The sequence below is a fragment of the Rattus rattus genome, chromosome 5 (assembly GCF_011064425.1).
Source record: "Rattus rattus isolate New Zealand chromosome 5, Rrattus_CSIRO_v1, whole genome shotgun sequence".
NCBI classification, from domain to species: Eukaryota; Metazoa; Chordata; class Mammalia; order Rodentia; family Muridae; genus Rattus; species Rattus rattus.
The window spans coordinates 129494886-129507326 of NC_046158.1; the positions used below are offsets into that span (position 1 = coordinate 129494886).

Consider the following 12441-nt stretch of genomic DNA (forward strand, 5'->3'; position numbering starts at 1 on the left):
CTCCTAGCTCTAACCCTTCCCACACCCATAGATGTCTACAAAGCAAAAGATAAACCGGGAGAGCTTTCTGATTGCATCATGCTCTTGAACCTATCCAACCTCACCTACAACATTGTTGGTTCTAGGAACAGTAAGCTTAGTCACTAAGGAAAAAAAAAGACTCATTATATAGCTTTGGCTAGTGTCAACTCCTGATCCCTCTACCCCAGTCTTATGAGCTGGGATTATAGAAATGTATCACCACATCAAGCAAAAGGACTTTTTGTGAGTCACATCGGGCATAGCTGAAGCATTTTTCTAATAGAAAGCAACCCAATGTGATCTATCAGTCAGCAGATTAGGATGTGGGAGGTCATGGAAATAACATGAAACATTTTTTTGACACAGCAGATGGTATCAGTGTTGACGTCCACATGCATTGGCTTTTGAGGTTCTCATTGCAAAGGACCTGTGACTGCTGGAAAGCTCATAGCAGAGTTACTGGTCATGGATGAGGAGGGCAAATATTTGGGGGAGTAAACTGTAAGAAGGGGCTTGTCCACAGCAGTGATGGAGGGAACTGACCTGAACGTCCTAGAGATTGGTCTTTAAGGAATATCTCAAAGAATTTTACATAGGTCTTTAGTAAAATCTACATGGTCATACATTTTAGTTAGAGTTGTATTGCTGGGAACAGACACCATGACCAAGGCAACTCTTATAAAGGACAACATTTAATTGTGGCTGGCTGACAGATTCAGAGGTTGAGTCCATTACCATCAAGACCCAAGCATGGCAGCATCCAGGGAGGCATAGGACTGGAGGAGCTGAGAGCCCCACCTCTTGTTCCAAAGGCAGCTAGGAGAAGACTGGCTTCCAAGTAGCTAGAAAGAGGGTTTAAAGCCCATGCCCACAGTGACACATCTACTCCAACAAGGCTACACCTGCTCCAAAAAGGCCACATCTCCTAATAGTGCCACACTATGAGCCAAGAATATTCAAACCATCGTACCACGCCTTCTTATCCTACACCAGCCCTTTGCTTATCTTTCCTGCCTCTACATTCTCAGTGGCCTTTTCTGGGACCACCTTCACGTTGCTGTCTGCACTTAATCCTGGTCTCAGCATCGTTCTGGGTACCCAGCCTGACTGGAATGACATTTATGATAAGAGGAAATATTTTCAATGACACATGCATCTAAAGCATTGCCACTATCTTAGTTCTATCCTAAAAACATTTTTAATATTACAGTAAGAGGTAAAAAGAAAGCCATAAAGGAACAAAAAAAGGACATGGAGACAATGATGGTGAGATTCACAAAGATGTGAGAAGACCAGAGAGGGTTGTAGCACAGGCACTGTGGCCTGAAAGCAACCCATGGAAATCCCATGAGCATTAGTCCCATATACCTGTCAGCCTTGTTGTGTTCTTAAATGTTAAGTAACATCCAGCAATTGCCTGACTGATGAAACCTGAGCCCAAAATGAGATCTGTACCAAATGGAGGAGCCCTTGCAATGGGTCTGGGCTATAGGCATATGTAGGATAAAGAACATTTTTAAATTTTGCAATTAATATTTTCAGAGAGCTAAAAAGTGAAATTAGTTGTCTAAAGCAAAACAAGGAAGTAAATACATAGCAGTGAGAGAACAAGAAGAGTCCTTGGAAATATAGCAGTGTGATACTCAGAGTTAAATCCCATAAAGGGCTTGGAGAATGGCTAAGGAAAAATATCCTAAAGTGTGACAAAGGGCAAGAAGTGGGGACACACACACACACACACACACACACACACACACACACACACACACACACACACACACACTCATAAATGAGAGCCAGTGGAAAATTTGTTCAACAGTTGAATAGCAAGGACTTTCACTTTGGCATTTTAGAATACCAGGAAAAATGATCCTAGAGAGAAGGAAATGGTCACTGAAATTAACTAAGTATTCCTGATGCTGAACTAATAAGTGTTGGAAATGAGAAATGCATGAGAAAAGTTGTAAGAAAGTAAGGAAAAGGTCCCAGCTCACTTATATATCCAGCTAAACTGTCACTCAAGTGGGTAGAATTTACAGCAATTTACAGCTATGTACAGTAACAAGCATGGATTTCCAGGCAACTTCCAGAGCCCATGTTGCAAGGATATGCCTTCCTGAGTGGAAGCAGGGGGTCCAGAAAATAGAACTGCACTGAAGTGAGTAGCACAAAGTCCAAGTGTGGTGGCACCTACTTTTAATCCCAGCACTCAGGAGGTAGAGTCAGGTGGATCTCTATGAGTCTGAGACCACCGTGATAAACAGAGTGCCAAGGCTACCTTTGTTCAAGAAATGGGATGTGGGATTTTCAGGAGGGCTGCATGAAAGGACAGGAGGACAGGAGAGAAACACTGCAAATTCTGAGTTTGAACTTTTGCCCGGGCCCATGGTCTGTGGAAGAATTCTCATTAGTGGTACTAGTCAAGCAGGCATGAGCACAGATCACAGCCAGCATATATCCCAATGGGACATAACAGATTGCCCACAGTGTGCAGTCTAGGTACTACAGCCAGGAGGGCTGATAACTTCGGGAGATAGCTGAACTTCTCGGCATCCAGGTCAAACTTCATGATCTCAATGTACACAGAAAACTATTCTGAGCACCTAAAGGCAGTGAATGTCGTAGAATTGTGGCCTGTCTACTACCAAGTAGATGAGCTGCTGTTATCAGGCCGTCTCCAGGAAATATAAAAACCGCCACACCTTGGTGTGCACTCAACAAGTGGGAAATGTTTTGGGGTCTTCCATATAGCCCACATGAAGGTGGTTGCTATATGTTATTTACCTGTCCAGATGCTGGCCCTGGACCTATGCAGATGAGCAAATGAGCCTGCCAATCAGACAAGCACGGGTCCCTGCATGCATGTGTGAGTGCCTGTGTTTTGTGTGTGTGTGTGTGTGTGTGTGTGTGTGTGTGTGTGTGTGTGTGTGTGTGTGCAGTGGAAGGTGCTGTGAGGCAGGCTGCCCTTAAGAGCTTGCCCATGGAATGTGGCTTCTGGTATTCTATATTCAAAGCATTCTCACTTCAGAAGCTAACAGCTGAGGCCGCTCTCGTACTCGCTTTTCTTTTACTATTGCCAAAATTGGGCCAAAATCAGACTCCAAAAACAGGTTATAACCCAAATTGTCTCAGAGCCTGTTAGTGAGCGTGCTCTGCTCAGGACAATCAAGGTGACCTTAATGTGGCATGCTAAGGTGTAACAATACTCAAGAATGCAAAAAGTTTTACTGTTAGCCCAAACCTGGAGTTTGAAAGTGCACGTGGAGATAACTACCCAATTTTCACATCCAAGCAGTAGCAAATGGGTAGATATGTGTAGATAGGCTTTTCATCTGCCCTTCATTCGTCTTAAACATTGTATATATGCCAGCTAAGCTTGGAATGAACACTGCTTGCCTCTCGGGGTCATCACCTTACAGGGCTCACATTTGGTCCACTGTACTACTTCCACTGGTAACACAGCTCTTGGTACCTTGTCCTGGCACAGTGAAGGTTACATGGCAATAAATCATGGGCATGTCTGTAATAATGCAAAGAACTGTAAAGCAGTCAGGTACTCATACTGGAGGAAACATGGGCAGTTAAAGGTACTTACAGTGCTAATAATTTTCAGAGAGATGATTACAATGGCTGCCCGAGCTTGTCATAAATTCAAGAAGGTGGGGATCTATTGTTTGCTACCAAGGCCCTCACGCTGCACATGACTCAGGCCTCTCCATAAACATCCAGCAGGCTGGATTGGTGGGTGATGTGGAACATGGAAGCATCTGGCCCGACTGCCTCTCTCCCCTTAGGATAGTGACTATTGGAAGGACAGAGCAGCAGGGAAGTCTTTCAAAGAAAATTGTAGTTTTCCATAAACCTCAACCTAAAGCAGTTTCTAGGAAATAAACTCCAGCTCATCAAAACTTTTAATCTAGAGGTAGAGAAATGTCAGCATAGGGTCGGTCACTTGCCCATTGAAAGACCAGTGACCAGGAGCTTTGGAGAATATAGTTTGCTCACAGCAAGAGACTGGGTGAGCTTTCCTTGGTGCCACTAGTATCAGAGTCGCGGGACGTCTGAATCATCTGAGAGATTTTAAAATTTGAACACAGGTCTGTGGACACATTGGATGTGGAAACGCTAGGACCATGAGTTTCTGCAGTTATCAGGACAATTTTCCTGACCCCATAGAAGTGCCTCAATTTCTTTCATTCTGTAGCAGTTTCACTCTACCCGAATGTGGAACCAACACAAAGCCATACGATCTGACTGTAAACCTACTCTGAAACTTTCAACTGAAGTCCCTGTTAAAGAGCAAGCCAGCAAATGCACTGCAGAGGGAGGGGGGACTAGAGAGAGAAGACGATATTCCAGCCGGGGCAGCTACGCTACATCTGTTGGATATCCCACAGGCCTGGGTCTTCAGCAAATAGGGGAGACATTAGGCAAGTTAGGTGAGGTTAGCTATATAGATCTCTAGATCTGGAAATGTCTGGACCCACAAGGAGACTCTGCAGGAATCCTGGCAGAACCACTCTGCTCCTCCACAGAAAGCTTGTCTCAGCTGAAATAGCACTTCATTCATGCATAAGGTGAACTGCTTTCTGGAGTCTTAATGGCTACTTTTGCTCTCTGATTTTAAGGTATTTTATATCTTTACAACCAGGCAAAAGAAGGGAGCTTTTTAACTCAGGAAACAGAGTATTTATAGTGGGCTCTGCATGCCCAGCCCCTCATGGTTTAAATTTTCTCTCTGCATCTCTCTGCATCTCTCTGTCTCTCTCTGTCTCTCTCTGTCTCTCTCTCTCTCTCTCTGTTTCTCTGTCTGTCTCTCTCTCTCTCTCTCTCTCTCCTCCCTCCCCCCCCCCTATCCCTTCCACTCCCTTCCTCTTCCTCTCTCCCTCTCCCTCTCCCTCTCCCTCTCCCTCTCTCTCTCCCTCTCCAGCTATGTCTAATACACTGTGCTTGCAGCTGTGAATGCATTATGGTATGGTTGCTTATTATGTACCTCCTGTCCCTCCACGTCTGTCTGCTATCTGTCTGTCTGCGCTCTCTCTCTCTCTCTCTCTCTCTCTCTCTCTCTCTCTCTCTCTCTCTGTGTGTGTATGTGTGTTGTGTGTGTGCATGTGTGCACACAACAGACACACACATGTTGACGTGTACGTACACATATGTGTACAGAAGCTTGCAGATGCAGAAATCAGCATCCAAAATCTTCCACAAGCACTTTCTATTTACTTTTGAGACAGTATCTCCCTAAAACTAGAGCTTGTAATTTGTCTAGACAGCTAGTCACCAAGCACCGAGAATCCTTTGGTTTCTGCCTCTCAGCACTGAATTTTCAGGTATACACTGCCACAGCAAACTAGGGGTTGATCTCAGGTCCTCATGTTAACACACAAGCTCTTTACAATCTAAGCTATCATTCTGGCCCAGTTTATTTATCTGTGGGCTGAAATCCACATGTGCAGTGTTCAAGCATATAGAAGCTCCAGCTACTGACTGTGAAGCTAAAGACTTCCCTGTGCCCTACTCCTCTAGATGCAAGGGTACAGAGCAAGCCACTGATACTCTGGACTAGTAAACTCGCTGCTCTTTCTGTATTATGATAGACATTTTTTACAACATGTTAGCTAAAGGGCAGGAAAATAAACACCCAGACACAAGAGATCTTGTCCTTAATCCCCTGAAGAAAGTGCAAGTGATAGTTTTCCCACTATGTTAATGGGTAGGCTAACTAACTGGGCTTCTAATGACTTTGTGATTCATAACATCTTTGTGGCCAGGAAGGTGTATATAGATAGGTGGGGGTATTTCGTGGTTAGTATATTTTTAGCCTGGTGGCTTTCAAAGTTCTGGGTTCTAAAGTGACAGTGGAAGAACTAGAGAAAAGCCACCTGCGGTGGTCCTCTTGAGGTTCAGTTTCTTAGCTCAGGAGGCTGAATTTGGTTATACTTAAAAGCCGGGTGAGATTAGATTCTGTTCTATCTAGAGCAGGCCTCAGGTGGTCAACCTGTGTATGCCTCTGTAGTAGTATTGGTTACTTTCTCCCAACAACCACATAGTAGTTTCCCAGTAGCTTTAGGAATAGGGGGCAGCCCTATCATTTGTACATCCTAGAAGAAACATCTTGAGATACAGTGAAGGTGAACAAGTTGTCTATCTGGAAGGTGACTGAGGGCAGAAAGACCTGAAGGAAGAATCAAGAATAGGATGCCAGTAGCCACTGAGGCAAGGTGGGATCTGAGTGCTGAATCCTGAGGAAAGATTGAAGACTCAGCACAAGGAAAGAACAGGAAAAACTAGGGAACAGGTTCCAAGTTTTTCCAGCCCAGGTAGTAGACATCATCTACAGGACAGTGAAGTGACCACAACCAAATTCAAATTAGAACTGCCAAGCCAATTCTTCCAGACCTCTAGCCACAGAAATTGGGACATTTGGAAGTAGCCTTGCTTATGGCAAGAGAGATAGGAGAGGGCATGTTTCTTATGAACCAATGATGGACACAGCACAAATTTCTAAACTGTGAAGGCTGAGGCCTATTCTGGGACAGAGAGCAATAAGTGATGTCAGGTATCAAGCAAGTGGCTAGTTCACATTCAAGTACGAAGTATTTCCACTCCCATAGGATATCTTGAGGCCAGCTTTATGGTGGGCTTCCTAAACACTCACTTTTGCCACAGAAGTTTCTTGTGTAGGACAGAGTATAGATAAATAAGAGTTCTTAATTATTCTAGGCACTGTTCATTCCAACCAACTTCCCTACCCCCATCTTGTCTACGTTGCCTGGAGGCACTGGTTGCATCTGTCCCTTGTCCCTGCTCCTTCCCTTCCTCAACAGAGTGGCCAGGAGCAACTGGACTACTTGACTTAGGCCAACCTTTCTTGTGAAGAAAGTACTTGCACACAGTCTTGCCTCCATCACCTACAGATAGGTCAAGTATTCCTACTTCCATATGTAGTGATAAACATGTCCTAGACCCCGATGCTGTCAGCTAGGACAGAGGCATTTCTTCTCCCAAAAGGACAAGAAGAAAGCCATAATAGTAACCACACTTAACTACTTTCTGAGATGAATGTACTGTTCTCATGGCTCTGAGACCCCAGGAACTCTCTGGTCCTAGGAAAAGCAAATGTTGAGTGCCTTGTTGAAGTACAGCTTAACCTTACCAACTTGATGCTTTGACAATTTCTACTATACTGTCCTCTTGTCACACACCCTGAGTTGGAAGTAACGTTAAAGAACTGAAGAAAAATAGAGAGCGAGTTCTAAGGCAGGCTATGAGAAGGAAGGAATAACATTGATTCTCAGACATGGAGACATTGGGTATGAGTGCTTTGGCTCCCTATGCTCAGAACCTTCAGAACAGGACCAGAACTCAAGTGTAAGACTGAGGAAGCTGTTACTCCCTTCTTTTGCCCTTAGAAAAACAAAGATCAATTACTAAGGGAAAAGTATGCATGGCTTTTGAAGGAGATATTTCAGCACCTATATACTTGGCCATCCATTAATACTTATTGACTGCTCACCAACATCACCAACATTACCACCACCGCCACCTATGGGCATATTCTGAGCTTCCACTTGATGACAGAGGACAGAGGAAGTACAGGCCCTGGTCCATAATAAGTACCACAGGTAAAACTCTGATGAGATACAGAAGTGGCACTCAGAAGATTCTGCAGAAATGCCCTGATTAGATAAATTTCACCCTCCTCACTGGGCTTCCTCTGCCTCCCCTCCTCCATCCTATCCCAGGCTTACCAGGCTGGTATACCAGGCTGTGGCAAGCTGTGCCGATGTCTCAGGGCTGTTTGGGGTTAATGCCAAGAAGGGCAATTACAGTGAATTATGTTATAGGACATTGGAGTGTTTGGGAGTATTGCAAGATAAAATGAAACCCAGCTAATTATAGCTTAATTAATTAATTAGTGCTGTCCTTGGAGGCTTCTCATTTTAAATTCCCTCAACTCTGCTTCACAAGAACCTTGTCCACGGTTAGCTTTCAAGCTCAATGCCAAGACAAGAAATGAGGGAGGAAAAAAAAATAAAAGCTAGATATAAAAATAATTTTTAAATCCCAAGTTTTCCTTTCCCATCTCCAGCCCCCATAATGACAACTCTGAAGCTACTAAGTTATTGTTAAATGCCTAGGCCATATATTTTGGCTTATTCCCTGACTAGATCTTAACTTATTTAACCATTCAATCTCTTCTATGTCTACCACTTAGTTAATTACCTCTCCTTTAGTTCTGGCCTGCTCTCTTCCTCTTCCTCCTGGTCTCCCCAGCATCCCCTTGGTGTCTCCAAGTTCCCCTCCCTGCTGGTGTGTATCCATCTCCTTAGCCTGTCCCCTAGTCTTGTCTTGCTCATTTTGTCCCCTGAGTCCCTCCCTGTGTCTCCATTTATTCTCAAGATATTTCCCCCAGAATCCTCACTCTTCTTGCCAGCGTCCCACCTCCTATTTCCTGCCTCAGCTCATTAGCCATCAGCTTTTTTCTTGACAGGTGGAGCTTAGAACAAAGTCTCTCTACAACTAGTTTTCAAGATTCTGAAGTCAGTATCCAGAGAAGGAGTTCATAGGCAGATGTGAGTTCTTATGAACAGATCACAGATTTCCTATCTCACTAAATCAGAATCAGGAGATTGTGGAAAATGAAAACTCACGTTATCTCCAAGTCTGACCACCTAAGGCTCATGACATATGTTATTATTTTTACATTAAGTGAATAGTATGGTCTCTTGTACTTACATATAATGCAGAAATTTCACAGATTTCACCCTGAAAAGTGGTGCCAGTGAGAAAATACAGATGTGTTAGGGATGATCATGAAAGTGAGTTAGGGTTTCCACAGAATAGTGGGCTCTACTTTTATACTAACTAGAATGTTCTCTGCTTCATAGGATTAGCCTTCTTGGGCATCACTCAGAGCTACAGGGGACCATGTGTCTTGGCTGCATCCATTCCACTAGTCCATGAGCCATGTGACTCAGGAAGTCCCTTCAGTTATACTAACGTACTCCACTTCCTGAATCAAGGAACATGTGTAGTATAGCAAAGGGTCCCAGCCAGCAAAAGTATAGCAAACACTCGTGTTCCTCAACAGTTCTAGAGCAGGGGCTTCTAGAATTGGCTCAGAGGCCCCTCAGTATTGACACAGGCTTCTGAAATCACCTCTGGGATTTTCCCTAGCCTCAAGACACCCATTATAGAGATATCCCCATAGCCATATCTCCAGACAAGAAGGACTATGTTTTACACAGTAGTTTCATATCTTATAGCAAACAAAACCTTTTCCAGAGTTCTTATGGAAATGAATGGCATCTACCCACAATGCCCTGCTCCCGCCCCTCTTGGCTAGTGTATCTAGTCCTAACGTTGAAACATAACAAGGAAGAGTGAAGTTAGAGAAGGGCCTACAATGTTTGCCTCAAAATACTGATTCTGAGCCAATACCTACTCTCTACATTACACGTTACTTCATGACCCCAAGAAGTGTAAATGCAACTAAGCCAATGTCTCATTATGTAACCAAGTGCTCAAGCACAAAGATGAAGGCCTTATACAGAATATTTTTTACCAGTTGATGAATGTTACCAATCCTAGTAGGGGTGGGGGGCAGTCAAGAATCAAGGGTACCACAGCACTCCGAAGAATGGTGCCTCGAGGCTTCTGGGATACATTTAACAATACAGTCTAATTTTCTCTCTTGGAAATGAGAAATAGTTTCCTCTTCTGTGCTTCTGCTGGGTTACAGGGGTTGAAATGTGCTTTAGAAATTGTTCTTGGTATATCGTTCCTGAGACCCTGCCTTCACATTAGTGGTTTCACATTGATAGTTCAAGATATGACTTCCTTGAGACATGAGAGAATTGGGACTTGCCATGTGGGGAGCAGTGACAAACACTATCTATCCGTTATTTTTTTTCTTAAGTTAGAGGCTTACCTGGAGTCTAATCTTTATGAGAATAAATACTGTTCCCCTGTGTCCTTGCCCGTATTGGTGGAACCTGTCTGTAACCCAGTGAAGTTAATGATTGGGAAGGAGACAAGCGGAACTCTCGCCATTCTAACTTGTTCACTCTCCCTTTCTTTTCCTCTGCTAACTCTGCAGACAAACAAAGCTGTGGCCAAAGGAGACTTCCATCAGGCCAGCACCAGCTCCCGGAGGGCCCTATTTCTGGCAGTGCTGTCCATTACGATTGGAACTGGCATCTATGTGGGTGTAGCTGTTGCCCTCATTGCCTACCTCTCCAAAAACAACCACCTGTGAGCTTCCCAAAGGCTGGCATGAAGGAGGGGGAGCTGAGCCAGACGAATGAGGGCAGAGAAGAGACACCTGTGTGTTACTGTACAGTACAAGGGATTGCCGGACAACTCCATGATGCCCTGGAATCTTCTACTCCTGGACTTCCTTTGTTTTTATCCTTCAACTTCATCTTCAGCACTGTGCAGAGCACCAGGCAGCCAGGAATGCTGATTCTTCCTCATGGAAGTTCCAAAGATTCCATCCCAGTGGCTGCCCCTGGATGAATTCTACTGGATGGATGACAAGCCAGCTCTGTAGCCTGCCAGTGCCTGGACTAACACCCCATTAGCAATATACAAACAGTTAAAATATGTTTATTTTTTATGGAATATGGTGCAATAGGCAGAATGCAGGAGACATGTCATCACTAGCTTGTGGCCCGCTTAAATTCTCTGTGTGTACCCCATCTTTGTGGCTTCCTTGTCAGAAATAAGTGGGGCTGAGAAAGAAAGGAAAGCAACTGCTGGGAGATCTTCTGTCTCTCTGTCCACAGATGGATCCTGTCTGAGAATGCAGAATTAGAGGAGCATAATGCCTACCCTGGCCTTGCTCAGTCCCAGCACGCTGCCTCAGCTTGGAGCATCAGGCTTCTTGCAGATACCCAGCAATACACAGTTCTGGGGCCTCACTAATCTTAAAGGAGAGGAAGCCACAGCTCCTCTCAAAAACAAACCCAGTGTTTTCCCCGGGAGCCTGAGGGAAAGGAACTGTGAAGACACACCAGGTGTTTAACTCCTGGATGTTCATCCTGGTCATGAGCATCAATGCTGGAGATCCCGGAAATGAGATGGGCCTTATTCTGTCCACTAAATGAATGGCTATTTTCTTGTCATTTTTTAAGTGCAACTCTTGCTTCATGCTGCTTCAGTTGCCAGATGAATGCTGAGAAATAAGTAATCACAGATGTTTTAATACCATGTCATTGCTGTTTTACGAGTGTTCATTATTTAACAAAAATTATCTTTTAGCTTGTTTGGTTATGACTTTTCTTTCTGATGAATGGTGATGTTTTGGCTCTGTTTTGATGATTTACTTCATGCTTTACTGGTAGAAAAGCCAGCCAGCATGAAGAAACTGTGGTTGGGTGACCTTGCAGGGCAATAGTCATGAATCACACAGTCCTGGCTACATAAATGTCCACATTGAGCACCACCAAAGGATACAGAAACCCTTTGTGTGGAGTTCTCCCTGTAGTACTTAAAATATCCCCAGTCTCTAGAATCCTAGCATCACAGACCTAGAAATCTTGACTTAACTAGTTAGAATTCAGCCTGGTAATTTCAATGTGTAGTACAGGTAAGAACTCCTACTTGGAATAATAACAAGTTTAGTCTCTCCCACGTGCCACTGCTCTCCTTGACCTTGAACTCGTAATGTTTTCAAAATCACTAGCACTTTTCCTGAGTTGATAGCATTCATCTCAAAAAAAGATCATCCAGGCTTGACTGTGGGGTCTTTAGTCCCAGTCCTTGGGAGGCAGAAGCAGGCAGATCTCTCTGAGATCGAAGTCAACCTAACCTATAAAGCAAGTTCCAGGACAGTGAGTGCTTCATGAAGAAACCCTGTTTCAAAAATCGAAAACCAAAGCAAATAAACAAACAAAAAGAGGGATAATTTCAAGCATTCTCTAAGTAACATAGTTCTAGGAAGAATGTACCTATGATGTCCAAAGAGATACTCCCTAATGAGAGTTGAGTGAGCTGGACATACAGAACATATAGGTTTGGAGGTCAACCTAACCTGGATTCAAATTTTTCATACTTTTTTTTTTCATTGTGTGGTCTTGGGCAAATGTTTGGAACTCTCTGAACTGTGTCTCTGGGATAGGAAAATTGAAAAGGTTTGCTTCATACTTTTGCTGGGGACCGCTTGGGTCCAAGAGAACAACAATGGGTATAAATAGGTATAGTAGGTGGATGACTCTGAATATTGTCAGGATTGTTCATAGGCCATTTCACAGTTTGTTTTTATCATTTCAACTTTTAGCCCAACTCCTCTCAGGAGTTATGCCTCATGAACCATTGTACAAAATGTGGAGGGGTGCTTGTTCTGAAGTGATCCATTTTAAACTCAAGGTATGCTCAAACTTCCATTTGGTAGATTTGGTAAATATATAATTTCAG

At 43.8% G+C, this 12441-nt stretch overlaps 1 protein-coding gene across 9 annotated transcripts in view; it reads left to right on the forward strand.

Annotated features, from left to right (window-relative positions):
• The window catches only part of Syndig1 (synapse differentiation inducing 1), a 167833-nt gene extending 156548 nt beyond the window's left edge, over positions 1 to 11285 (forward strand). For all 9 annotated transcript variants that reach the window (XM_032904372.1, XM_032904377.1, XM_032904380.1 and 6 more), the window contains one exon: positions 10124 to 11285. In XM_032904372.1, coding sequence (XP_032760263.1) covers positions 10124 to 10282 — 159 coding nt within the window. In that variant the 3' untranslated portion in view covers positions 10283 to 11285. The remainder of the gene's footprint in view (positions 1 to 10123) is intronic.
• Positions 11286 to 12441: the final 1156 nt, after the last annotated feature.